Below are 26563 nucleotides of genomic sequence, written 5' to 3'. Positions count from 1 at the left end.
AAGATATACTTTGGTCATGCTGTGGGTGGCAGGGAACCCAAGAAGTGGCTAAGCTATCTGCACCTAGTCGAAATCACCTCAATGCTTCTTATCTCACCGAAGTATCGAGATGAGCGCTTTCTCAAAGCTCTGTATGGACAAGACTGCCTAACACCATTAACTTGGTCCAACCCATTGATTAGGGTCGAGATGTCCAGACAGATACTTGACGACATAGAGCAGCAGATGCAGTCAATCCGCAAGGATATAAAAGCTGCCTAGGATAGACAGAAGCATTATGAAGATAAGAAGAGTTCAAATAGAAAATTCGAAGAAGCAGATATGGTCTTCATTCGAGTACACCCCAAAAGAAGTTCTCTATCTCTAGGGAAGTACAAGAGGTTATCCCCCAGATACTGTGGGCCATATCTGATTACAAAGAAAGTAGGTGACTTAGCCTATGAACTTCTTCTGCCTCCTCATCTCAAAGTACATAATGTATTTCATGTTAGCCTACTTAAGAAGTATGTATCGAGCCCTAATCATGTGCTTAATGATAAACTCTTAACTTCTTCAACCTAAGGGTAGATGGAACTCCAACTTGATGAGATCCTTGATGTTCGAGAGAAGATTCTGAGAAACAGAATTTTGAGAGAATTATTAGTCAGATGGAAGTTCTATCCTTTTGAAGATGCCACCTGGGAGAAAGAAGCCAAACTGAGATAAGGACATCTTGCATCGAGGAATTCTGGTATGAAATTCAGAATTCTGTTCAAGAAGTTTTGGGGATACTGATTCAAGAAATACTCCTTGTATTCAAAAGAAAATCAAATTGAAAACTTGCATAGAAACCCTGTTTTCTTAAAGGACTGTCTTACGCCAGAATGCTGGAGGGAAAATTTGGTATATGTTTTTTTAAGGGAAGTTCGGTTGCAAAAACAGATGGTGGGGAGTGTTCAAAGGATGGCTCACGCGGCAAAGCCTGTGACCAGTCTCGGTATGGTTGAAAAATGGTGTGATGGACATATCCTCTTGATCACAGAAGAGCTCATCAAAATCATAAGAGAGGTGTAGAGGCCGGGGTGGATAGAGACAAAGTGGAGCTAGTCAAGGTAGAAGCTAGACTAGTAGTTCTAAATGTAGAGGAGTTTTTGGAAGTCTACGAGCTAGAAGCAAACAAGATGAAAAAATGGGAAAGCCACGCCATGGAGGACCTAAAGGAGGTGTGGGGTGAATATCTAAAGAAATTGTCAGTAGCAATGCAACTCCCAACACCTACCTAAAGACAGGTAGTTCCTTTCCAAAAGCAAGATGAAAATTTGGTTAGAGAATTCAAAAATCTGGACACAAGAAAGTTGACAGGAGCCAACCCTACAAGATTCCTGGAGACTACTGCCCACAGAGCTAAGGAGACAAGGAGGCAAAACCCATCGGAGCAGACACCAACAAAGAAAAGGTGTTGCAAGCTTAAAATGAGCAGCTTAGATTGGAATTAAAGACATGGAAGAAAAAATTCACCTTGCTCAAAGGTGATGGGAAGAAGGTGCATGAGTAGCCTTAGGGGAAGGGGAAGGAGCAAGTTTTGTACAAAAGAGAGTCAATGGATATAATCCTTGATGATGAGCTGCGAGAGCATGCCTAGGCCGCCACAAAGAAGTTGGAAGAGAGGGCAAGCGATGAGGTTGCACTAAGGGCTGAGATTAAAGAACTAGAGGGCTTGGTGGAGGAGTACAAGAGCAACAAAGGTAGGACAGGTTGACAATAAAAGCCCTCAAAAAGGAGATTGAATCCACAACCCTTGCCAAGAAAACAAGAGGAAAAGGAGGCAAAATGACGGTCAATGAGCTGAACGTCACCCTAACGACAGCTCATGCGGATCTAAAGAAAAGACAGCATCAGCTGGATGCCACAAGGAGAACACACACAGAAGAGCTGAAGGCATCCAAATCTAAACTCCGAAAAAGACAAGAGCAGGTGGAGACCATGAGGAAGGCCCATGTTGCTAAAATGTAGAGCAAAGACAAAATGTAGAGCAAAGACAAAATGGTGGAATATTTCCAAGGGTGGGCCAAAAGGGAGAAGAAGGAAAAAGAATCCCTGCATCAAAGGCTCTAGGAAGAGAGGACACCTAAGAACACAACTGTCTAGAAGGAGACAACCCTTGCTCACATGAAAAGCTTGATTCAGGCTGCCAGGAGCTATGCAATCGTCTAACTAGGATGAGATTGCTAAATTTATGAACTAGTTAGATGTGTCACACACAGAAAAACAAGGGCAGAGGAGCTCCCAGGCAGCACAGTCAGCACCAAGAAAATGCCTCTCATCTCGATCCCTAGCAGTGCGAGGAAGTGGAAAAATCTTATGATGTGAGAATTTGGGTGAGGAGGCAACAGCCCACCCACACGGTAGAACTGCCAAGGGCCTTTGCCAATGGAGTTACTGGCAAAAGAAGAAAGGGCAAATGCCAAATCAAAGCCAGCAAGAAGACTACCATATGGGTGGAAGTGGAGCCAAGGAGGGAGGAAAAGACATAGAGAGCCCAAACAAACCATGTTCAACAATGCTGCCATCATCCTAGAGTAAACAAAGCCACATTCTTTTGCAATAGGGATGGCCATTGATGTAATGGAAAGGGCCAAGAAAACGTACCCCTATGCCAAGCCCATTAATGTGCAATTCCGATGGGCTGATGAAAGAACAGAAGTTGGGCATGCAGGGGTGAGTAGTAGGAAGAGGCCCATAAAGTTTTTCTCTGGAGGCCTCGCCCACCACGGAGGAAGGACCGAATGAAGGGGGGGCTAGAATAGGCCTTAAAGTTTAGATCCAGATTCTGGATACGAAATTTTTGTTTTGATTTTCAAAGAAGTGAAGCGGTTTGGATAGCAACAACAAGGAATAAAGTGGGCTTCATTTGCTGCTGCTAGTGCACTGTCCACCATGATCGCCAGGTGTTGGGGGTCATCCAACCGGCGCCAGCCTTACTGCTAGCCTCGCCACCCAGTATATCCATTGGGCAACAAACTCGTGGGAAATGAATCTTCTTTCTTATAACAACCTTGTAACTAAATCTTGCCAATGGGTAGTATCCAAGCAGATGTAAAGGGGGACTATCCAAGGATGAGAGATACAGGATAGAGGAGAGAGTAGAGAAGACAACTAAGAGTGTGATATGGCATTACATGCAAGGCTAGGTGAAATCAGTGGATTTTTAAACGTGCATTCTAAGATAGGAATGCATGTGGCCAATATACGTGGTTAGAAAAATATATGGCCAAGACTTATGAATGTACGTTCATATGTGAGAACATGCATTCCCACTTTGGCATGTACGTACAAATTTCTAACAGGTTTGTTACTTGCACTGGTGGAAGTTAGGACCATGTGATGGTTAGTTTTTAATCGTTTTTATTATTATGAGAATTTATTGGGAAGAATATTATTTAACTATTCCTTAATGAGAATATTATATAGATCTTCCTTGTCAGACTTAGGAACATGTGTTCCTTCTTGTGAACATGCATTCGAGCACGTACGTAGGCAAACCAAAGAGCACTTTTTGTGTTTGGTCTAAAATCCAAATTTTACCCTCTGATTTCTCCTTAATGGTGCATATTTTTGGATTTAATTCCATGCTTTAACTTCCCCTAACCTATCTAATGATATGTATAATGTAACCTAATGGTTATTCTATAAAGATTAATTCCATGCTTTAACTTCCCCTAACCTATCTAATGATATGTATAATGTAACCTAATGGTTATTCTATAAAGATTAAGTCCTAAGATGAACAAAAACTCAAAAAATTACAAATGTAAGAAGTAACTAGCCAAAATCAAACATTGAATTGAACACTTACTTATACCATGCAACTAAAGCCTGAAGGGTTGCTCCATGCTCCATTGCATCAAGGTGAGCAAAATAAACCATATAACAACAACAATCAAAAGTTAAAATCGGTGGATTTACACTCCAACCGGGCCATGCCAATACTCCAAATGTAAAATATAGCAAGGGAGTCCTAAGCAAAGTTGGGAGCCAGCAACACCAAAGATGTTCACTGATTGAAAACACTTGAGCCTTACAATATGAAGAGAAGGAGAAGAGAATGCAAGGGTCTTACCAATTTACACCTCAAGTCACTCTTGGTAGAGTAACTCTCTCTTGTGGTGGAGAGCTAGGATCCTCAACCTTGCCTCCTTTGTTGTCACCACATAAAGGAGCTTTGCAAATGGATGGGGAAAAAAGAGAGAGAGAGCTATGGAAAGCTCAACCTCTACTTTGATGCTATGGTAAGTCAGGGCATGAGAGAGTAGACAAGAGAAGAAGAGAGGCAGAAGAGAACATACATCAATACCATCACTCACCCACACAATCCCTAAGCATGTATATAACAAAGAAGAAGAGAAAGCATGCAAGTAACTTCAATCAAAAGAGAATGTATATAACCAAAAAGAAGGGAAAGCATGCAAGTAATCTCAATCACAAGAGCAAGAAGACTCAAACTCAATTGTGAGAATGGGATTGTGCGTTTTCTCATTAGTCAAAATGTCTTATATACAAATTTCATTTGTCTAATGCCTGGTCGCCCAACTAATGTCCAGGGACCCAATAAGCTAGTCTAAGCTAATTTTCTAGTCTAAATGTACATTACTATACCGACATTACACAAGTCATAATGTCATGTAGGCTGTAATGCCTGTGAGACCGACGGCAGACCGGATGGCCATATCCGGGGTTCAGTGGGAGAGGACGCCCATGCAGAGTCATGGGCGGCCAGGCTAGTGTGGACGGCAGGCCACACACTATATAGCCTGGGGGATGAGGGGCAATCCTCATTCTTCCTCTATGGCTAGGTGGTGAGCCAGAGGCCGTCCCCTCTTGTGTGGTAACGCTCGTAGGGGCGTTACGGATATCTAACACTGGTATCAGAGCGTGGTTCGAGGGGATCGTGAGAGTCCGCGCGTGAACGGGGGACCGGAGCCCACTCGATGGTTTTCATCCACAATCTTCTCACCCTTATCTCCACAAGGGAGTGTGTGGAGGGAGGCGGCCAAGATTTTGAAGGGAAGAACTCTTTCTCTCTCTCTCTCTCTTTCTCCCCGTCACACACAGCAAGCAGCATCGCAGGTAAGCAAAGCAATTTTTGTTTGTTTTTTTTTTCTCTGCGTTGAATGGTTGCGAAGGAATCGTTAAATCCTCTGTGTGGAAGGGGGGGCGTAGACCCGATAGCTTTGAAACACGGCGAAAACCAACGCTAAAACTCTGCGTTGTGTGGGGGGGCGAAGACCAGCCCCACGAAATGCCACCAGCAAGATACGATGTCCAAAGCTCACGCGGAATGTCTAGGCGGCAACACACAGCACCGGTAAGAGCAGCGCAGAGCTCGTGTGTAGGGGGGCGAAGGCCAGACCACCTGGCGACCTGTGTAGAGAGCGGGGGGGCGCCTTTACCTGTGCGACCTGGCCAGCCAGGCCAGCCAGGGGCAGCCAGCCAGCCAAGCCAGCCATGGGCGGCCAGCCAGGCGGCGACGCCGGTTTTTCCAGTCTCTTATCCTCGGTCGCGGGTTTGACCCCGACCGAATTGTCAGGCCGTACACGCCCGACCGTTGTTCGGTCCGGAGTGCGCTCGTCGATTGTTGTGCATCGATTCATCTTCCTCTTATTTAAGGTTCTACATTTGAAACATTGGGACTTCATCTCACTCCACTTGGAGAAAATCTCAATGTTTGAATGCTGACTTTAGAGTCTAAAAGTCATCTCTTTCACCTGTCTTTTGAAGTATCTTACCATTAAACTTACTATCATTAGGAAACACTAATGTATTTAACCTATCTTTTCAAGTCTCTTACCGTACTTCTATTCTTTCCATCCACTTAGTAGTATTAGGCAACACTAATTCATTTCACCAATCTTTTTGAGTCTCACTCGAGAAAATGTGCAAATGAAATGATTTTAGTAGCAATACATTTCAAGAGTAGCCTTAGTCTCTTCCCAAACTTGGCACCAATTCAAGCTAAATATGAGTACTTCCATTCTTTTCAAGTCTCTTACCATACTTCCATTCTTTCCATTCCACTTTCAAGTCTCTTACCATACTTCCATTCTTTCCATTCCACTTACTAGTATTAAGCAGCACTGATGCATTTCACGCATCGCTTTGAGTCTCACTTGAGAAAATGTGCAAATGAGAAAATTTTAGTAGCAATACATTTCAAGAGTAGCCTTAGTCTCTTCCCAAACTTGGCACCAATTCGAGCTAACTATGTATCAATCCACACATCAATTGATGCATTTTTGATCTTGTGGGTTTCTCTTCTCTTTGGTCCGCATCTTTGTACTCTTGGATTGTGCTTGACCAACTTGCAATTGAAGGAGAGGACTCTTGTTGCATCACCTCAACTATATTAGTGTCCCACTCTAGAGAGTTCAAGACAAAAGTTTACATGAGAAGGAGAAAGAGAAAACCAAAGACCTCAATTCCACACTTTGATGGTGAAAGCTACCCTATTTATAAGATCTTAGAAATAAAAATAGCTATTTTAAGCATAGAAATAACTATTTTAAGCATAAAGATAACTATTTTAAGGTCTCACTCAAACTTTCTCTCTTTCACTCACACACTCTCTTGTGGCCTTTCCATCTTTATCCATATTGCTACATATCTCTCAATTGTCAATTTAATTACCCAAATGGTTACAACAAAAGCTAAAAACAATGCCATTGATATAATATGAGTGTACAAAAGTGCATCACAATAATGTCTAAAACAATATATTTCTTTCATGAAGTAATGAAATACATCAATAAGGGCACCATGACTACTTGTGGAATAAGGAAGGTGGCTATATGTAGGGACATGTTGATATTGGGACTCCCTTGGAACACTAGGTGGCCACCCATGATGAGACACTTGACCTTGTTGGGCTCATGGATACTAGGGTGGGTGTGGAGGATATGGGTGAGAAACATGTGGAGACGATGTCCCCACGTCCCTCTGCTGCTCCCGTCGAGCATACTCACTAATGTCACCCTTGAATTACTATTTCCCCAAATCTTCAGGAATGTACAAAAGTGGTTATAGGCACACGAACTAAAGCACACCTCGTCGCTCTCCATGCTGATGTGATGCCGATGCAGTATCTTGCATGCTCTAACAAGGGTCCCAGTATTGGCAAAGCAATCAGGACTACATCCCCTCGATCAATGAACGTCATGATGAGTAACCACCTGCCCCACAGTGAAATCTTTCATTAGCATATATAAATGGACGACAATATAAAAGACAATGACTATATAGCAATTACACTACTGGAAACAAATTGTAATGAAGTGAGTGCTCTAATTACCTTATGAAAGGCTTGTTGTGCTCAACAACATCTCAGATGGGATTCTCGTCCACATCCAACTTTGGATGACTGGAAGTACTCTGATTGGGGTCTAAAAAAGTGACCCACGTGCACACACTTGTAAGTACACTAGGGAAATCATGGTTGTTCACTTTAATAAAGACCACTCCTTCTTCTGACATAACATACAAGTATCACGGGAAGTGCAAGAACAAAGTCCTGTGCAAGAACAAAGTCCTGTGCAATGTGAAGTTCCAAGTCCATGCATCTCACACAACAATCCCCAAGTGCTCCGCACCTAGAGTATAAAACATATAGTTGTCGGCATGTAAGAACTCTACAATAAGTACAAAAGCTGACTCCATGAGTACCTCCCTAAATACATTCCATCGGGGAACCACAACCTCGGTCTTGGAGGGCATAAGATTTGTTGAAAAATTAGCCCACACCAATCCCAAGTCTCCAAGGCTATTGAATGTGTCCATGCTTCCCCACCTTGTCATATCAGTGATCCCATGAATTGTTGCAATACTGTAAGATTCCTAGAACAACAAGGATATATAACTATAAACTATATAACGAGAGCGAATGGAGAGAGTCACTAGCGCGGGTTGGAGATCACTACATGTGTTTTGGCTTTCCCAAAAGTGTGAGATGAAGGTGATCAATGTTGGAGTTGATAATTAATTGGAGAGGGTCCACCACTTGTGAATAGAAATCTTCATTTAGATAAGACCAATCACATGTTATTATTGTTGTTCAAATAATGAACTAATGTTAAAAGCCAAACATGTTAAGTTCACTTATTACTGGATCCCAACAGGTCTATGTCGTCTTCTTTTGAACTCTTCGATCCCTACTCTTTGCTCTCACCATGGAGGCTCACCTGCTCATCACACCGTTATTCTCAGCATCCTCATCAATGGCATTCCCTTCCCACTATGGCGTGAGCTATTTTTGGGCATTGCAATCACAATCGTGGATGATGGAGGTGCATGTTCATTTGGCTTCTTACCCTTGTCCTTGCGTCGCTCGTCATTTTGCTGATTTCTTTCCCTTCTTCTCCTTGGGGGGGTGATGTTGCTGCTTGGTGAGACAGGCTTCTTGCCCTTCATTTCTCCTGCATTCAACCAACATAGCAACTTTAAACTCCCAAAAAACAAACTTCAATGTTCATACAAATGTGCTACCCTACACAATGAAACATACTCTAAAACTACTTATCCCCTCTAGAGGAAACTTCCCCTTGGGGTAGTCAATCCACCATGGACACGATATCTAAGTTTCCTTGCCCCATAGCTTGTTGATCCACTCCTTGGGGTACAATCGTGTCTCCTCTATCGTCTCAAACTGCACCCATGTGGTCTGAAGGGTGCTCGAGAATATATATATCTGATATCACACACCACCTGATATAGAAACATTGTAATTCTCTAATAAAATAATAAAATAATAAAATAATAATAACAACTTCTCCACCACCTAATACAAAAAAATAACAATAATAGCATTTGTGGCATGCTACTACATACCTATACAAGAGGCGTTGTGCTGTGCATGGGAAGCGTGGTTTTGCTGGTTAGGATCTAGGGTGGCCCAAATTTTCCTTTCCACCTTACAAACACCTTTTCAAAGTGAGTCTTCCTAAAATCTTTGAGGGCATCCGTGATACCTACCCCAGAGTCTGGTGTGGCTCTCTCATGCATGCCACTGCGGGTGAGCTTGTCTCCAACTTCGCGTACAGTTATAGCGTGAACTCGATCAATTGGAACCAGTACACATGTGCCGATGTATCCACACAAAGAACGCTCTGTTGGATGAAGGAATCTTGGCATTCCTTATTTGAAAACTCACCACCCACCAATATGTCAACGAGCCTACATTTCCTACATTGTGAACCAGCATTATGTGTCTATCTACATATTAAAAAAACTTTAATGCATTGAGAGAGTTAGAGATCTTTCTCTGCATTTAGAATATGTGCCCGAGTGAATTTGCTAGCCTTTTCACCCTAGCCTTAGTAGGAGATCACTTTCTTGAAAAACTCTTGCCACAATCGAGGTTGGCAATTTGTGCGAGCTCGTGTCCCCTCTTTGTAAATATCGCCTCCTTCTCCTTCAGGGTATCTTTATAATTCTTGTCGAACATTTCTGCATTCCAAATGTATTTTCTACAGGCAAGCCACTGACCTTGGCTTGGTATGTGGTAGATCGAACTCTGACTGCGATGCATTTATGTTTCAGAAACATATTTTGAAATCAAAACATGGCTTTATTGTGGTCTGAGAACGAGGCACACACATACCTGGAAAAATAATTATGAGAGGAGTGCCATGGGAAGCTTCAACCACTTTGATCTGCTAGGCCCCCCCTGATGTGAGTAAGATCTTTCTTGGCCCATGCATGATCTGCATCACTAAACTTTGACAATAACGATTGTGGATCAGCGCGGACCCTGGCAACTTGGCATGCATAATAAATACAGTATATGATGACATATAAGGTGTTTGTTCATTTCAATCACAAAAAAACAAGATACAATCCACTTACTTGTTTATCATGCGTAGCACCAACAAGAACTCGACCTCCTCCTCCTCAAGGAATTAGACCACTCTATAAACCAACTTGGGAACCTTCTCTCTTTCAACTTGAGTGGTTTTTGCCCATTCCCGCCATGCTTTGAGTCGATGGTTTTTTCCATCCCAGATAATAAACATCTTCCTAACCATGTATTGCCATTGTTCAGTCTACTGGTCCTCCACCCAATTTGTGGAGATCTGTCTCGATGATCAACCACTTAGCCAAAAATCTCTTTTATGAGCTCCTCTTCTTTGGAAATTGTGGCACTACTACTGGAAACATGATTGTTTGGTGGGTGTTGTAGGAGCAGGCCCCACACCCAACTGCAATCCAGATGGTTTGGTTACCTCGCTTGACGTGGAATCTTGTGGCATGCCCACTTCCTACGATACTGCGATCTCGTTTGGATTTTTTGTGAAGCCCTTGAATTGTAAATGCGTCCAGGAAGGCATTTTCTTTGGGTGCGTGGAGGTTTGAGAACTCAAGAGTGAGAGAGACGGAGGCATTGAGGGAGAGTCAAATGAGGGACAAAGAGAGGCATTGAGGGAGAGGGCATGTGAGGGGCATTGAGGGAGAGGGCATGTGAGGGGCATTGAGGGAGAGCGTTTAGGGTTTGAAGCATTGAGGCATGTGAGGGGTGTTGAGGGAGAGAGGGGCGTTGAGAGGGAGAGAGGTGTTGAGGCATGTGAGGGGCGTTGAGGGAGACAAGGCATGTGAGAGGGAACTCTCGAGGGGGAGAGGGCACATGTGAGGTGGAGGGCGCTTGTGAGGGGCCTTTTGTTGTCTAATGGCTTAAGGAGCCATTAGACAGCGAAGGCCATCATGGCATGCACATGACATGTGATGTTGCCATGTGTAATGATCGAGCTTGGGAATTACGCGTGGCTGTCACATGTGCCTACACACACACACACACACACATATAAATGTATATATGTATACATGTATGTGCGTATATACATTGACACTTACCAACAATGAAGGGGATCAAGCTTTTCATTTGCAAGGGTCTTTTGTACAGTGGAATCCTGATTCCTCAACGACGAACCCAACTAGTGCAATCACTTTTTTTATCATCAAATATCCACACTATTGTACGAATTTTGTACGGTGAGTTGCAAGAATTCCATGATGCAAAGAATTCCATGATGCAAAGGAGGGTTTGCATAAGCCGTGATATTCTTGAAACCTTAAATCACTTAGCTAACTTTTGTCATGTATGTAAAAGAAATAAAAAGAGGTTTAATTTCATAACCTATGACTTTAAACATCATTCCTATTTAGAAGAACCCACCTACTAGCTTTGCTAGATAGTCAAGCATTTACCTTTACAGTTTTCCTTGCAGCATCCATCAAGATGTCCATTATCTACTATCAATGAGTGGTGAACGTGTACATTGTAGATTCTTATGGAAGCTTCACATTGTATAATCATATATATATATATGTATGTATGTATGTATGTATATACATTTACTTATATATATGAAAATCATGCATAATATATATATGTATATATTATGCATATATATATATGTATATATATATAACCATATAATTTGATTTTTTAGAATTAATACTATTTGAAAATTTTATTACTTTAAAATGGTCAAATTAAAGAAGATCAACTTATTTAAGGGTGTTACAATCACCATTCATTTCATGTGTACTTGGTACATGTTTCTCTTTATAATGAGCTGCACAATCTCCTTCCCATCTTCTAACAAGAATCTATGTTTCAGTAATGGTTGAGTTCTTGTGAGTGCAAAGTTCTTATAAGAACAAGTAGCTCCCTTATCATTATATGTATTGAAAGCAATAGTAAATATTAGGTCCCGAGAGTTTCATGTACCTATAGAACCAACCTCTAATCACGAGGGGGAGGAGTTCTATATACTTGAGTACTCTCTTTTGGCCAATTACTCTGCAATACTTGATGCTTTGTTAAACTCAAACCAATAACCAATGGCCATCTTAGATAGCCCACCCCCCAAAGGACTTCCAACTCAGTCTAATGTGATAAATTTATGCAGCCCCTTACAAGATAACAACAAAACCGGTGCATCAACCTCATCCACTATTGCAAGAGGAGATGATAAGAGCATTTTGGAATACCTTTGGAGCATGAAGAAGGGAAACACATTAACAAAGATTTTATTAAATGTCAAAGAGGTTATCAAGGCCGTGGAGATTCTTAGGCAATATAACGGTAATATTGCATTTGAGTTTCCACCAACCATGGAAACACATGCAAGAATGGACTCCATGGAGCATAAGTATAATCTGCACTGGTGGTGGTCAAAGCTGCAAACCTCTAGCATTGCCTTCCTTGGAGTGTGTTGGAGAAGCCATTGCCTAGGTAGTTTGAAGTGTGTGAATGAGCTTTGCCTACTCTTAAAGAACCATAGGGCCTCCTGGACACCATTTTGTTTGTCCTTTTAGTTAGTGCCTTTAATGTTCCTGTCTCTGTACATTGTGTTGATGGAAACCGAGGTGTATCATTAATCGACGCATCGTCTCGTCGGCGGGATTACATAATAGATGTAGCAATTGCATGTAGCGATTGCACATCACCGTCATTGAGTAGTAAAGTGTGAAACTTGAACAATTTGTTTTTTAGGTTTTGGAGGTCAGTCACAGCAACCCCACACGGGCCTTCTAAGGAGAGCTTTGGCTTGGATGCACTTCTGAAGCTGAAACGAGAGTGCACTTACAACTTTTTTCATGGATGCATGTTCCTGGGACAAGTGTCCTCAGGTGAGAAGTGCTTTGTTTACAAGATGTCCACCATTGGAGCCACTTCATGGTTGGATTTGGTGAATCAAATGCAACGAACTAGCTCTGGGGACCTATGACATGCATGGATATAGTTTAACCACATTTGACAAACATTAGATTGGGTGACCGTGGCTTGTCATGTGTATGATCCAAGGTAGCATATTACGAATGTAGAGTATAAAAGTAGTCAGAGGTGGTCAAGTGTGTTACATTGTAAATGACTAGAGTTTTCATGCAACATGTAGGATCTTCTAACAATTGAGACATGTGAAATGAAAGAGGAGGATATGGAGGCCCAATATCTATTATGGAAATGCATTAATGAGGTGATGGAAAACCATGGTTGTGAAAGGGCATATTTCTTTGCTTTCATGGTAGACGAGGCTCAAGCTAACTAGAATGTAGTTCTGACTAGAGTTTTCATGCAACATGTAGGATCTTCTAACAATTGAGACATGTGAAATGAAAGAGGAGGATATGGAGGCCCAATATCTATTATAGAAATGCATTAATGAGGTGATGGAAAACCATGGTTGTGAAAGGGCATATTTCTTTGCTTTCATGGTAGACGAGGCTCAAGCTAACTGGAATGTAGTTCGTTGACATGTGTTCAATGGTGGAAAAAATAATGTCCTAACAGATAGGGAAATGTCTTGCCTATTTCATTGGGATCAGAGCATAGTTGCCCACATAACAAAGTATGTGTGCGCTACATCTCAAGGAGAGCATAAAGCAATATGCGAGAAGTGGTGCATGGCTCCTACCAGTGAAGCTACATCACTAGAGGCTCAATTGATACGTCAATGGTGGCATAATGGTCATGTGATGGATAGTAATATGTCAGTAATGGAATCTTAGTTGAGCTGGGTGGGAGGTGCACATAGCACATTGGGATTCAGTCATGACAACAATAGAGAGAAGTAATGATGGTCCAAATACCCCAAGAACAAACCTAGCATAAAGTAAACATGGTAGTTGGCTTGTAGGGGAAGGATATAGATGCAAGATTTCTCTTTATGATGCATGTACTACCGATATGGCAAATGTAATTTTGCAAAGCACTAAGGAAGTCTCTTACTCTCAAGACAAGCACATAGGGAGAGGACTAAGCTTGGAGAAACTAAAAGAACGGTTGTCTACAAGCCCAAGTGGTCTGAACACTTAATCATGCAACTGAAGAAACACCCATATATAAGGCACCTACCTCCTCACCGATGATAAAGAAAGTGTATGTCACAACAGAGACCAGCCGTCGCTGTGGTCCTTGATATTGATGATGAGGCCATGTATTGATATTGATGATGAGGCCATGTATTGACCATAGCATAACACACAAGTACGAGACCGCAAGTATGCTAGGAGGCCACGAAAGATCATTTTTAAGGAGCATGATACAAGTAGTACTCTAGAAAGAACATCGGAAGTCACAGAGTTCAGTGTGAGAGTGCAAGGTGAATGAAGCAATGTGGGCAATCCAAAGGACATGCATTGCTAACAAGGTCATATGCAGCAGAATGCCTCATGGGAGTAAGAGGTGTGGGCAACACATAGCCGGATCTGTGAAGGGTGTGCCTACACCATCTTTTGGAGGCTATTGTAATCTTCTTAATGATAATGGATGTGGTTTTTCCTTGACTACGTCATTGCTATATTGTGGACACCAACAAAGACCCAAAGCCCAATCCACCACCCCAAATATGGCAAGTTACTATAGAAACTAACCTCACAGATGAGTAGGTATATTCATTATGGGAAGGTGGAAAGTGGAGAGAAAGAATGCAAGTGGCTTATGCATGTAACAACTTCCAAAGAACCATGATATGGGTCCACTACTAACACAGAGGTAGGTGTCTTAGGTAAAAAAAAAATGGCATAAGAGTCAAGTACCGCACGTTGATATCAGAGGAAGCGGCAAAAAAAATAAAGGTCGCTTTGAAAATGAAAGCTACGGTGGTAAAAGAAGTGCAAAGCTAGAGCACAAGAATGAAGTTTTCAAGATCGAATCGCATGGGGATGATGCACACGTTGGAAAATATGATGTGCATGTGAAAGACGAACCATGTTGTACATGTCCTGATTTTACACATAGAGAATCCAAGAAAAAGCCGTATCTTGCATGCAAGCACTTGTACTTCATTTATTTGCGTATACTAGGCTTGAGCCAGAATGAGAATATGCACCAACCTATCCTATTAGACTTGGAGCTTTATAATATCTTGTCTCGTAGGAGAACCTATCCTAATTTAGACCATTGAATGCATGCAATTTCACATGTCTTGTAGTATTTTGGGACCTTTGTAATCTCAGTGGAAGCAACCTGATTGTAGAGGGTTTGATTGTGCAATATCTTTCTCCCTCCCCTCACTCGCTCTCCCCCTCTCACTATTGGTTGTGCATTTTCAAGCAAGTATGGTATTGTAGAATATGGTCATCTATTGATGAATGATATTCATGTTACAAGCATTAAACGGTTAGAAATCTTAGGGAAATGAGAGGGGAGCGGCGAGCTAGAGAGAGAAGAGAGATGCAAGGTGTTCCACAAAGCACACAAACCCTTATCTGAAATTGCATGTATATAAAAGAATAATACATACTCGCTCTTCCCAAAAAAAGTATAAAAAGATGCCTTTATTATTGTGGTGTAGAAATTCAAGGAAAGATATTTTATTATATTGACATTCAAAGAGACAAAATGTGTATTTTATTTTGTTTGTTGTTACAAAAGTAGAGTGCACCTCTCCTACTACTATAAATATAGAGACAAGCTCCATAGCACTTTGTTAATCACCATCGACACCAAGCCTTGTTAGTAGAGTACACCACCCACAACCCTCCTTCGTGTTGTTTGTGATGGCCTCATCAAATATTAGTATTGAAGTTGTTCCTGTGCATATCGCAAGGGAGGCCACTAATGTGGAGGTCAAGCAGAAGACTGTAGATGGTGTATAAGCATGGAAAGGTCTCACATCCTTTCCACTGGCTCTCTCTCGCCCTTTCCCTCTCAAATAATTATGTCATGAATCTCTCTCCACAACTCTCTTCACCCCTCTCTCTCTCTTGATGGAGGGGGAGGGAATCTTTTTCGAATCTTCTCGCTCGATTCTACAAAAGCACTTGCTAGAAAATGCTCACAAAAAAATCCCCCCTCTCCAACAACTTGATACTATCAAGGAAGCAAGGAACTTGAATATCTACCCAAGATCACATAAAAGGAAGCAAGAACATCCAGTCATTTATCCAAGGTCACAGAAAAGGTTAATGCTATGCTAAAGCTCCTTTCCCACAATGCCCATGAAGCTTTGATACCAATTTGTTAGAATGGATTTTCATCAAATAAACATAATCATAAGAAGCTAGATTTCACTCATGAATAGAAGAGTATATAATATTAACTCATTGATTGCATATTGAGTATGTGTGTGTGTGTGTGTGTGTGTGTGTGTGTGTGTGTGTGTACTAAGTACAATGACTTGGGCTATTTATATTATCCATTATTATAATCCCCGTATATGAACCTTAGTCTAACACCATACAAATCTCATAAATAAATGAGAATGTGTCACCTTAGTCTAACACCATACAAATCTCATAAATAAATGAGAATGTGTCGTAGGTGCTAAATAAGGGAACATAGTTGTTTCAATACATTTCTTCTTCCTCAATCCTCAACATAGAATCTAATCAGAACAATGAAAGGTCACATATATGTGGGAAATTGCTTTGTGTGATGAAAGATAAAAATTTTATGCCTAGACAAACTTTTGCCCACTTACAATCCATAATGCTTGATGAGTAAGGAAATTCAATCACTACTTATTGTCTTACACAAATTTTTTATGCTTACACAAAATTTTGCTCACTTACAATCCATAATACTTGATGAGTGAGGAAATTCAACCATTACTTATTGTCTCATAAATATGGCAAGAGTCCTTTGGTTCTATGCTTCTAATGGGAGCTTATCACATATTGGAAGACATGGAGGAGGTTAGTTACTACTATTAAGACAATGAAAAATTATATAATAAAAATGGGAAAAACATGGTCCCTTTTTAAGATCTCAATGTGCTAGAAGTTTGTTTTGCCAAAGTAAAGCATAATGAAGGCTATTCAAATCGGTGATTTTTAGCCCCTAGTTTTATCTCACTTTATAGTATACAAAATCTCTTAGGTTGTTTGCAAAGAAGAAACTTAAAACTTGTCGTCCCAACTGAGTTAGTGTAGTGGTCAAGCTTGTGACTTGTAACCTCTAGGTTATGAGTTCAAGTCCCACTAGGCTCTCTCATGTTATAAAGGGACACCTATGCTTGCTTGATGTGTTTGGTTGCTCGGGCTCTTGCCCCTTGAACACTCGAGTGACTTCTCCTCCTCGGGTGGTGGATCACCCGAGATAGGAGGATCCATACGAGACCCCTCCGCTGTTCCAGCGCTCGACTCATCGCGGTGGTCATGGGGGATGCCTAATTCGTGGCTCTTGCCCGATGGTACGTGGCCCTTGCCCGACCATGATAATTGGCTAATCGGCTCCACCCACTTGAGTGGGCCCCGGGTGTGTACGAAAAAAAAAAAACTTAAAACTTGTCGAATGAGTTCAAATGTGATTTATAACGAGCACATTATTTTCACCTAAGAATATCAATTACAAACTCTTGCACATAGAATTGTGATGTGGAATGCATTATTGAGAGCAAATGGCATCAAACACAATCACCTCTTTTATAAGTTAATTCAAACTCTTACACATAGAATTGTGATGTGGAATGCATTATTGAGAGCAAATGGCATCAAACACAATTACCTCTTTTATAAGTTAATTCAAATCACACATGATAGATGCATGCATCAATTTGCATCTCTTATTTAGTACATCTTTCAACATCGTCGAGGTCAAACATCTCCTCAATGGGCACATCATTGGCCTCAATACTTGAGACATGATCTAATTGAGGCAGACCATCATTTTCAAGTTTACGAACTACTTGAATTTCATAGTCTAAATTATGTACTAATGACTTCTGCAAGTCCTCTTCCATAGCGTCTCCACTTAATATCATATTGTTTGTATGGCTTTCATTGTCCTGCATGATGGTGTGCTTCCCTTTATCAATATTTGACCTTTGTGCTCTTTTGCCATATGCAATGGGTGTATTATCTAGTTGAGCAACTTTCTTGGCCCGTATTATCTGTGTAGCACAAGCACCCATAATGTAAAGTAGCATATAGAATTGGTTAGCAAAGGCATCACAATCTTTGAAGAAGTTGTAAAAAAGAAACTTACTTTCAACTGATACAAGGAAATACTTCCTAAGATTTTAAAAGCTCATAGCAAAGTTGTGTAATTGTGCAACTTATATAAAACAGGGGTTACATTCTATGCAAAATTAAGACAATGGTTTTACAACTTGCATCACATTAGCAGATAGTTTTGTTTAAGAAACTTACAAATTTCCCAGCACGATCATCCTTGTAAATCATCATGAAATCTCCTTCTTGAAGATGATGGGTCTTGACGAAGTCTCCTGCCAAGTTGACAAAAAGATTTGTGAGTGAAGATGACTAGTGTAAACAAACCATGCAAACATACAAATGTGTTTGAGATAATGCCATTTTGAACACAAGCTTAGCATTTATGCCATCAAACTCAAGGTTGTTCTTCTTGTGATCTTATCCTATGGAATTATTAATACTAATAATAATGGAGTAAGAGGGTGGAGCTGCTGCCAGAAGAAGTCACCCACGAGTGTTTTCAAGTAAGTACATCCTGCTCTTGTTGTTTGGCCAAAACCTGCACTAAGCTTTCATTAGCAAAGGATGTAGCAGCGCACATGATGAAACAGGAATTTAGTCTGCAACTTCTAATACAAGAGGTTAAGTAGTGCACCGGAATCGTAAGTTCCAAACGCGAGAGTCCTCCACATCCTCCATGAGCAGACTTATGCCTTCCCTTGCACTGAGGTCCGGTAAGTGTGCTTCAGCATCCTTCTGCAAAAGTCCCCACTAAAAAATGAGAAGCCTCCCATTTACCAAAAAGAGCAAACACGAGATTGGCTTATGGCTAAGAGGATGCTGCTCAAGCAACCCACCAACCAACCTGGCCTTCCTACCATCACCATGATAGGGGTCAACCTTGTCAGGATCTTCTGTAGGAAACAGTGAGAAGGGATCCAGTAGAAGCTCATGTTTGCAACAAGTGTCTTGGCAATCAGCTCACAGGTTTTGTGTGTATGTTCTGTGTGGCTGGTGTGGTGATGGCAACCTAGCCATGGGCATCTTATTATTGGCGCACACAACGCTTCAAGTTGCCCTTTCTCACCTACTCAAAAGCTAGCTATATAATACTTGAAGATAACCAGAACAACATCAACACATCCATCTCTCTAGAAGATGTACACAAAAATATAACATACTTAAAATGCCTCTTTTAGATGATGTGAATAATCTCACTTTTGTCAATGTGTTTGACCGAATGTTCAACATTGAATGAGGGACTATGCTCATGATCTGCAATAGTACCGGATAACATTAAGTGCCACATGAAGCAAAAAGTAAAGGAGGCTTAAAGGTTGTAGGAATTTTCTCATGCATAGGGGTCATGAAGCTTGAAGATCTGTTACAATAGAGCACAATTGAGCAAGGTATTCCTATCATTGTGCTAGTATTTGTTTGGTAGCAAAAGATATAGTGGCCCATTCACTACACCACATACTAGGGAGTTAAATTAGTGTACGTACTAGTTGTAAACTGCATACTTATGATGATTCTAGCCTAAATTCTACATCAAGAACTAAGTTGTATAAAGAGTCATGCTATCCATTTTCCCATAGTTCTTTCGTGGTCTTCATGTACAAAGCCCTTGTTATCAACATGATTGTAGATATCATGATAATTCTTTGAGCTCCGTGTAGCTTTTAAGGTAGGTGAAGGCAGTAGACACTGGGTCGGACCACTGGAAGATGGTGGAAGGTTTGACTAGGTGGGTGAAGGGAAGAGCTACATCACCATACATATCTATAAAGCGGCAATGATAGTTGGTGTGTTTGACAAAGACTTGGGTTCCCTTGGAGCTGATGGGAGAAGGCAATCTAAGGATACCCGCTAAAACTCTCCATGACGCTGTACAGGGCATGCCCAGCCACATCTTCTAAGACACGATCCATGAATGGGAGGGGGAATCCATTCTTGATGGTGGCTTTGTTGAGGGACCGAAAGTCCACACAGACATGGATCTTTTTGGTTTTCTTCTTAGGAAACATGATCATAGGTGAAAGCCATTCGGAGTGTTCCATTGAGGAGATGATGTGGGCTTCCTCCATTTTTTCCAGCTCCACTTGCCCTCTGTCCTTTGCATACTTTGGGTTGAGCTTGTAGGCTCGCCCATGGATTGGTTGAGTTCCTTCCTGGAGGGGTATGGTGTGAACAACAATGTCAGCTGGGACACCATCCAAGTCTTTGTATGTCTAGCCAAAGACATCCTTGTAAGATTGGAAGAAGGCAATGGCTTGATCAAGTAGGGTTGGGTGGTCCCACAATCAAGAGGCCAACAAGATGGGTCGTGGTTTTCTTCTTAGGAAACATGATCATAGGTGAAAGCCATTCGGAGTGTTCCATTGAGGAGATGATGTGGGCTTCCTCCATTTTTTCCAGCTCCACTTGCCCTCTGTCCTTTGCATACTTTGGGTTGAGCTTGTAGGCTCGCCTAGGATTGGTTGAGTTCCTTCCTGGAGGGGTATGGTGTGAACAACAATGTCAGCTGGGACACCATCCAACTCTTTGTATGTCTAGCCAAAGACATCCTTGTAAGATTGGAAGAAGGCAATGGCTTGATCAAGTAGGGTTGGGTGGTCCCACAATCAAGAGGCCAACAAGATGGGTCGTGGCTCCTCTGTAGTACCGAGGTTGAATTCCTGGACAGGGTCTTTGCAGGAGGGAAGGGAGAGGGGTTCCCCTGTCTCAACAGGTGCTTTCGCAAGCAGGTGCTTTGGCAAGGAGAGTGGGATTGTGAGCCGGCTGTTGATAAATTGAAAAAGTGCCGTATTGTTCTTCCCTCTGAGACTTAGGACACTTCCCCAAGAGGATGGCAGGTTCTTCCAAAGGGCACTTGTGTAGATGCTTTGTGTTGGGACATTGGGATATTGGTCGAGCCTGTGGTTGGGTACTTGTCGATCTTATTCAAGAGAGGTTTGATAACCTTGTGACCTTTGTGGCGGCCCATGAGGCTCCCCTAGACCTACTGCCTCATAGTGCTCTGATTGAGAGTTGGAGTCGCTTGGTACCTTTGTGATGTCCACCATGTAGGGTGTTTGGCCTTCCGCTGCTTGGAGCCAATCAAGCAGTTTCTACTCATCACCGTGGGGGACAAGGCCTTCTTTAGACATGGGCCAAGACGTGGTTGGTTGAGGGGTGGTAGATGAAGTGGGGGCTACCGTGGCACCACGGATCCCTTGGTCTAGGCCCTCTTCCCATTTCAGCTCCTGTGGTCCATGCTCCTTGGGAATCCACAAGCGGTCAGAACCCCAATCATGTAGTACTTGTGTACTTCTAAGCCACGGTCGACCGATGAGTAATGAGTAAGTCCCTCTGAATTCAGGGAGCTAAATCACCACAAAGTTAAGCGAGAATGGGATTCTTTGGATTACTACTATGACGCCTTCCACTAGGCCTATGGGGGTCACCTCCTGTTGGTCGGCCATCCTGACACAGAAGTTGGCTGGTCTCATTACCTGGAGATGGAGTGTGAATTCTGGCATTAGGTTTACCCCAGAGCCACCATCAACAATTACCACGGAAAGTGGGTTGCCATAATCTCCACAGAGGGGCGGGGGCTTCAGTAGTCACTAAGGGAAGGGTTGGTGTGGGGGCTTGGTAGTCAGTAAGGGAAGGGTTGGTGTGGCTGATATCCATGCAACCCGCAATGTGTGCACCTGTAGGAAGTGGGAACCCACCATTGCGGAATTTTCCACCACCACTAGAATTGGGTGGCTTATCGTCAAGCTGCTCTAGGAGTACACTGAGGCATTGCTGGACACGGGGGCTAATCTGCTGCAGAAGATCAGAGAGATCATCGCCACTTTCAAGAGGGATCTTCCACGGAGAAGGATGGAAGCTATGGTTTGGGTTGCAAGAGGGAAGAGGTAGGTGGTTTGTCCAATACAGAGGGATGGTTGTGGAGGTTCTTGAAGGCTTGCAAGGACTGGTCTATGACTGTGTGGGGAAGTGGAAGATTGGTATCATGGGTTGGTTCTCCTGGCATGGCCCTCTTTTGTGCACGGGTGAAGGGCTGTGTGCAGCAGAGCAAGCGGACGGTGAAGTTTCTACCGAAACCAAGTGGGTGGCTAGAACTGTTTGGAATGTGAAGTCGGTTGAAGTGGGGCACTGGCTTTGGTAGTGGCCATATTCCCCACATATGTAGCAGAGGACGAGGCGATTACGGGGTGGGGGAGAAGTGAGTCGGACGGTTCATGGGGGCTTCTGCCATAGTGGTTGGTGCAGGTGGGTTGGGAATGAGTGGTGGAAGTTAGGTCACTTGAGTAGGTTGGCAAAGGCGGGGTGTGGCAGCGTGGAAGGTTGGCAGAACGGTAAGAGAAGAAACGGCATAATGGGCGGGGTTAGGGGTTGTTGAGGCGGGCTGTGGGGCTTGTTTGCTGAAGAAGCTGACGGAATCCCTTTCAGATAGTAACAGTCTTTATCGTCATGTCCCCCTTTTCACAGAAGGAGCACAATACTTCCTCATTGGGCATTCATGGATGGTGTGTCCCAGAGACCAGTCACTGGCATATGGTACACCACCTTTTCTTGGCTTCTTGTTGGGTCTTCAGTTCCTCAATCTCCTTCCTGAGTTGGAGCAGGGTGCTTTCCTCATTTTGAGATTTCTGGCTCACTTTGAGGGCTTCCAGCTTCCGCTTCAACTGAGCCACCAGGTCATCCTGTCGGGTTGTCGTTGGAGTATAGAGCCCACATCACACTCAAACATGAGACGTGCATTTTCTAGGTGGGAGACTTGCTCTTGAAATTCCAAGGTGGCTGGTGGCGGTCGACTCTCTCGAATCTTCTGTTGGGTGGTCCTGGGCAGGGCCTGTCTCACCCATTGGTGTACCATGAAGTCGCCAGAGGAGGTCGGTAGAGGCGGATCAGTGGTTTGTGTCATGAGTTTTGACACTCTCCCTTGGTAGTACTTGTAGTTTTCCTAGCTCGTGGAGAAGGCGGTCCTCATAGTTACGAGGTCGGAAGGTGCAGAGGAAGGTGTTCCTCTGATAACAAAGAATAAAACATCAAATATGTGTAGACAGCAGACAGCAGATGATCAAGAACCTGAATTATTTCCAACACCTCCACTTCAGCGCTAGATGGGCGGACCAATGTCGGCATGCTGAAGTAAGACCTCCAAAGAAGCACGAGGGAGCGGTTTGGTGAAGAGGTCTGCAAGGTTGTCCTTGGTAGAACCATAGTTGTTACAAGGCGCGCCTCTAACAGTTCGAGGCATTCGATGCATACGAAGCGTTCGAGGCGCACGACTGCCTGATCGAGGCGTCCACTTTATTTTTTGTTTTGTTGGTTTTTTTTGTTTTTTTTGTTTTTTTTGCTGGTATGAGTCTTTAGACGGGGGCTTTAAGGGCCCAAGGCAGCCCCTCACACACTCTCTCTCTCCCTCTCTCATACATTCTCTCCCTCCCTCCCAAAGTTCAAACTTCAAACTTCAAACACACTAGGATGATGATGTTTTTTATTCCCACTTTTGGAGCTCTCTCTACTCTACCAGTTCATTTCAGTTCATTTCATTTTACTTTGTACCCTTGAATCTTGGTGATGTATCCAAATGATGAGGATGTACTATTTTGGTCTCATAGGTCATTTCGCCCTTCTGCAGACGTGTTAATACAGATTCTTTCTTTCACACACACCCTCTCTCTCCCTCTCTCATACACACCCTCTCTCTCCCTCCCTCAAGGCTCATGCATACACACTCTAGTCTCTCTCTCTCTCTCTCTCTCTCTCTCTCTCTCTCAACTTTCACTATATATATATATATATATATATATATATATATATATATATATATATATATATATATATATATATATAACAGACGCCTCTAACACGCCTCTAATGTCTCTAAAAAATACGAGTCTTTCGAGGCGCGTACCATACTCGCCTCGTACCAAACGCCTCTGACGCCTCCAACAACCATGGGTAGAGCAACACACCAAGTGAAGAAGACTAAGTTTGATCTAGTCTCGAATAAAATGATAATGCACTTCGATATGTTTGGATCAACCATGAGTCACCGGGTTCCGTGCCAAAGTAATAGCACTCTGGGAGTCCGAGAAAATTGTGACAGGAGAATCCTGTGCACATCATAAATGTTCCAGAATCTGATGAATCCATAGAGCTTCAGTCGTGGAGAGAAGGTAGGACTTATACTTAGCCTGAGTAGATGATGTAGCAACAGTTCTTTGTTTCTGAGACTTCCAAGAAACCATTCGAGATCCAAGCAGAAAACGATATCCAGAAGTAGATTGCCGAGAATCAACACAACCAGTCCAATTAGCATCCATGAATCCCACCAAATCAGAATTACTGGAATAAGTGATACCATAACTTGATGTGCCACAAAGATACCGAAGAACTTGCAAAGTAGCTTGCTAGTGAGACCGTAGAACTGACTGAGAATACTCAAGGCACAAGAGATATCCGGACGAGTGTTATTAAGGTAGAGCAATGAACCAAGCAACTGCCGGTACTTAGTAGAATCAACCAAAGGGGAATCGTCTTCCTTTGAAAGCTTGGAACTAGGATCCATGGGACAAGAGAGCTGAGTACAATGTGTCAAACCATAAAGAGAGAGCAATTTGTGCACATACTTATCTTGAGAAATAGAAATGCAATCATCACGCTGCCATACTTCAAGACTGTGAAAGTAATGAAGTAATCCAAGATCAATCATCTCAAATTGTTGTGATACCAAGCACGGGGTGCCTGTTTGAGACCGTGTAGAGCCTTCCACAATAAATAAACATGATCTATGTGTCCCTGAATCTCAAATCTTAGAGGTTGCTCAACATATACCTCCTCCTCTAAATCTCTGTTCAAAAAGGGAGATTTAACATCCATCTGAAAGACAAGCCATCCAAAATGGGCAGCCAAGGCTAAAACAATTCGAATGTTAGTATACCTAGCTGTAGGTGCAAACGTCTCATCAAAGTCCTCGCTAGCTTTCTAAGCATAACCATGAGCAACAAGGTGAGCTTTATACTTATCCAAAGTACCATTAGAATGAAACTTGACTTTGAAAATCCATTTGACACCGATGACCTTCCAATGTAATGGGCGTGGAACTAACTCCCAGGTTTTGTTCTGCTCGATAGAAGACATCTTGGCTTCCATAGCTTGTCGCCACTGCGGCAAAGCAAGGGCCTCCTCGGGAGTCTCAGGCTCATCAATATCGTGTAAGGTGCTCATGAGAGCATAATTCACGGTATGACTGGAAGAAGCAAGCCGAGAAGATCTCCGAGGTCCGATGACGGAGCAGATGCCTAAGCATGCAACTGGCTATCAAAAAGGCCCGAGTCCTGGAATAATTTTTGGATTTGCGGGGGTCGAGCAGACCTCCTCTCAAATCTGAAAGAAGAAGGTACTGCTGCAGAGATGGACGCATCTAGGACAGCAGTGGATGAAGAAGAACCAGCCAAATGTGGAGAAGATAATGGAGAGGCTGTAGATACTGATGAAGAAGATTCAGGAGGCTATCCAGCTCTATGTAAGGGGCTGGACACAGCAGATACAGGGGCTGAAACAGAGGGTACAGTGGGCTGAATTGGTGCTAAAGACACCGAAATCACTGCGGGAGTAGAAGCTTGCCGTGGTAGATGAGAAAACTCTCCAATATCGGCTGGAAATGGGTGCAAAATCTGCTCAGAAGAAGACATGGAAGAAGAATCAAGTCCAAATAATGTCTCATCGAACTGAGCATCTCGATATGCGATAATATCCTCCACATCCGGATCCCAAAAACGGTATCCTTTGGATCTCGAGCTATAGCTTGTGAAAATAATCCTTTTGGACTTAGGAGCAAGTGTAGTCCGCTTCTTATCTGGGACATGAACAAAAGCAACACAACCAAAGACTCAAAAATGTAATACAGATAGCTTATGTCCAGAAAATGCTTCCTCCGGTGTCAGCCCGTCAACCACCTTCGTGAGTGAGCGATTTATAAGAGAAACAGAAGTAGCCATAGCTTCTCCCCAAAACGCAGGGGGAAGACCAGAATGATGCAATAAAGATCTCACCATCTCCTTCACGGCCAGGAACTGTTGTCTGCTGTTGAATACCTTTCGATGCAAGAAACTCATCAAAGGATACAAACTCACCACCATTGTCAGTCCGCGAGAATGAAACTATAGAGTGAGACTGATTCTCAACCATGGCTATCCAAGTCCTAAAATTGGCAAAAGCATCAGACTTCCGAGCCAAAAAACATACCCACACTTCTTGAGTAAAATCATCCACCAAAAGCATGAAGTACTTAGCCCCTCCAAGGGACTCAACCTCCATAGGTCCAGCCAAGTTTGCATGTATAAGCTTGAGCTTTCGTGTAGCCCGATGTGTAGCCTCCTCTGGAAAAGCATCTCTGTGATGTTTGCCCATCATGCAAGACAAGCATATATGTGGTAGATGACGGAGCTTAGGTAAACCAAGAACCAACTGTTGGGAAAAAAATTTATGCAAAGCAGAAATAGGTGCGTGAATGCCACAAAGAGGTGTTATCAACGGAGACTAAGGCATGAGAAGGAGATGGATATGAGAGTTGGATAAGGGAATCTGTGAGGAGAAAGTGGTGATAAATTGCACTTTCTTATAAGGTGAATTTGGGTGATATTGAGTTAAT

The 26563-nt window shown here is 42.7% G+C and overlaps 1 protein-coding gene across 1 annotated transcript in view; it reads right to left on the bottom strand.

Moving 5' to 3' along the window:
- Positions 1-17537: 17537 nt before the first annotated feature.
- Positions 17538-26563, bottom strand: part of LOC147630327 (uncharacterized) — a 71586-nt gene continuing 62560 nt past the window's right edge. Inside the window, exons 4-7 of the mRNA XM_086810075.1 lie at positions 18563-18663; positions 18420-18466; positions 18124-18200; positions 17538-17864 (exon numbers count right to left, since the gene is read on the bottom strand). Coding sequence (XP_086666201.1) covers positions 17538-17864; positions 18124-18200; positions 18420-18466; positions 18563-18663 — 552 coding nt within the window. The remainder of the gene's footprint in view (positions 17865-18123; positions 18201-18419; positions 18467-18562; positions 18664-26563) is intronic.

The sequence above is a fragment of the Cibotium barometz genome, chromosome 16, assembly GCF_041138505.1.
Source record: "Cibotium barometz isolate CiBa-2024 chromosome 16, ASM4113850v1, whole genome shotgun sequence".
NCBI classification, from domain to species: Eukaryota; Viridiplantae; Streptophyta; class Polypodiopsida; order Cyatheales; family Cibotiaceae; genus Cibotium; species Cibotium barometz.
Note: the sequence above shows the minus strand (reverse complement) of the source record. Positions and strands in the feature narration are given on the sequence as shown.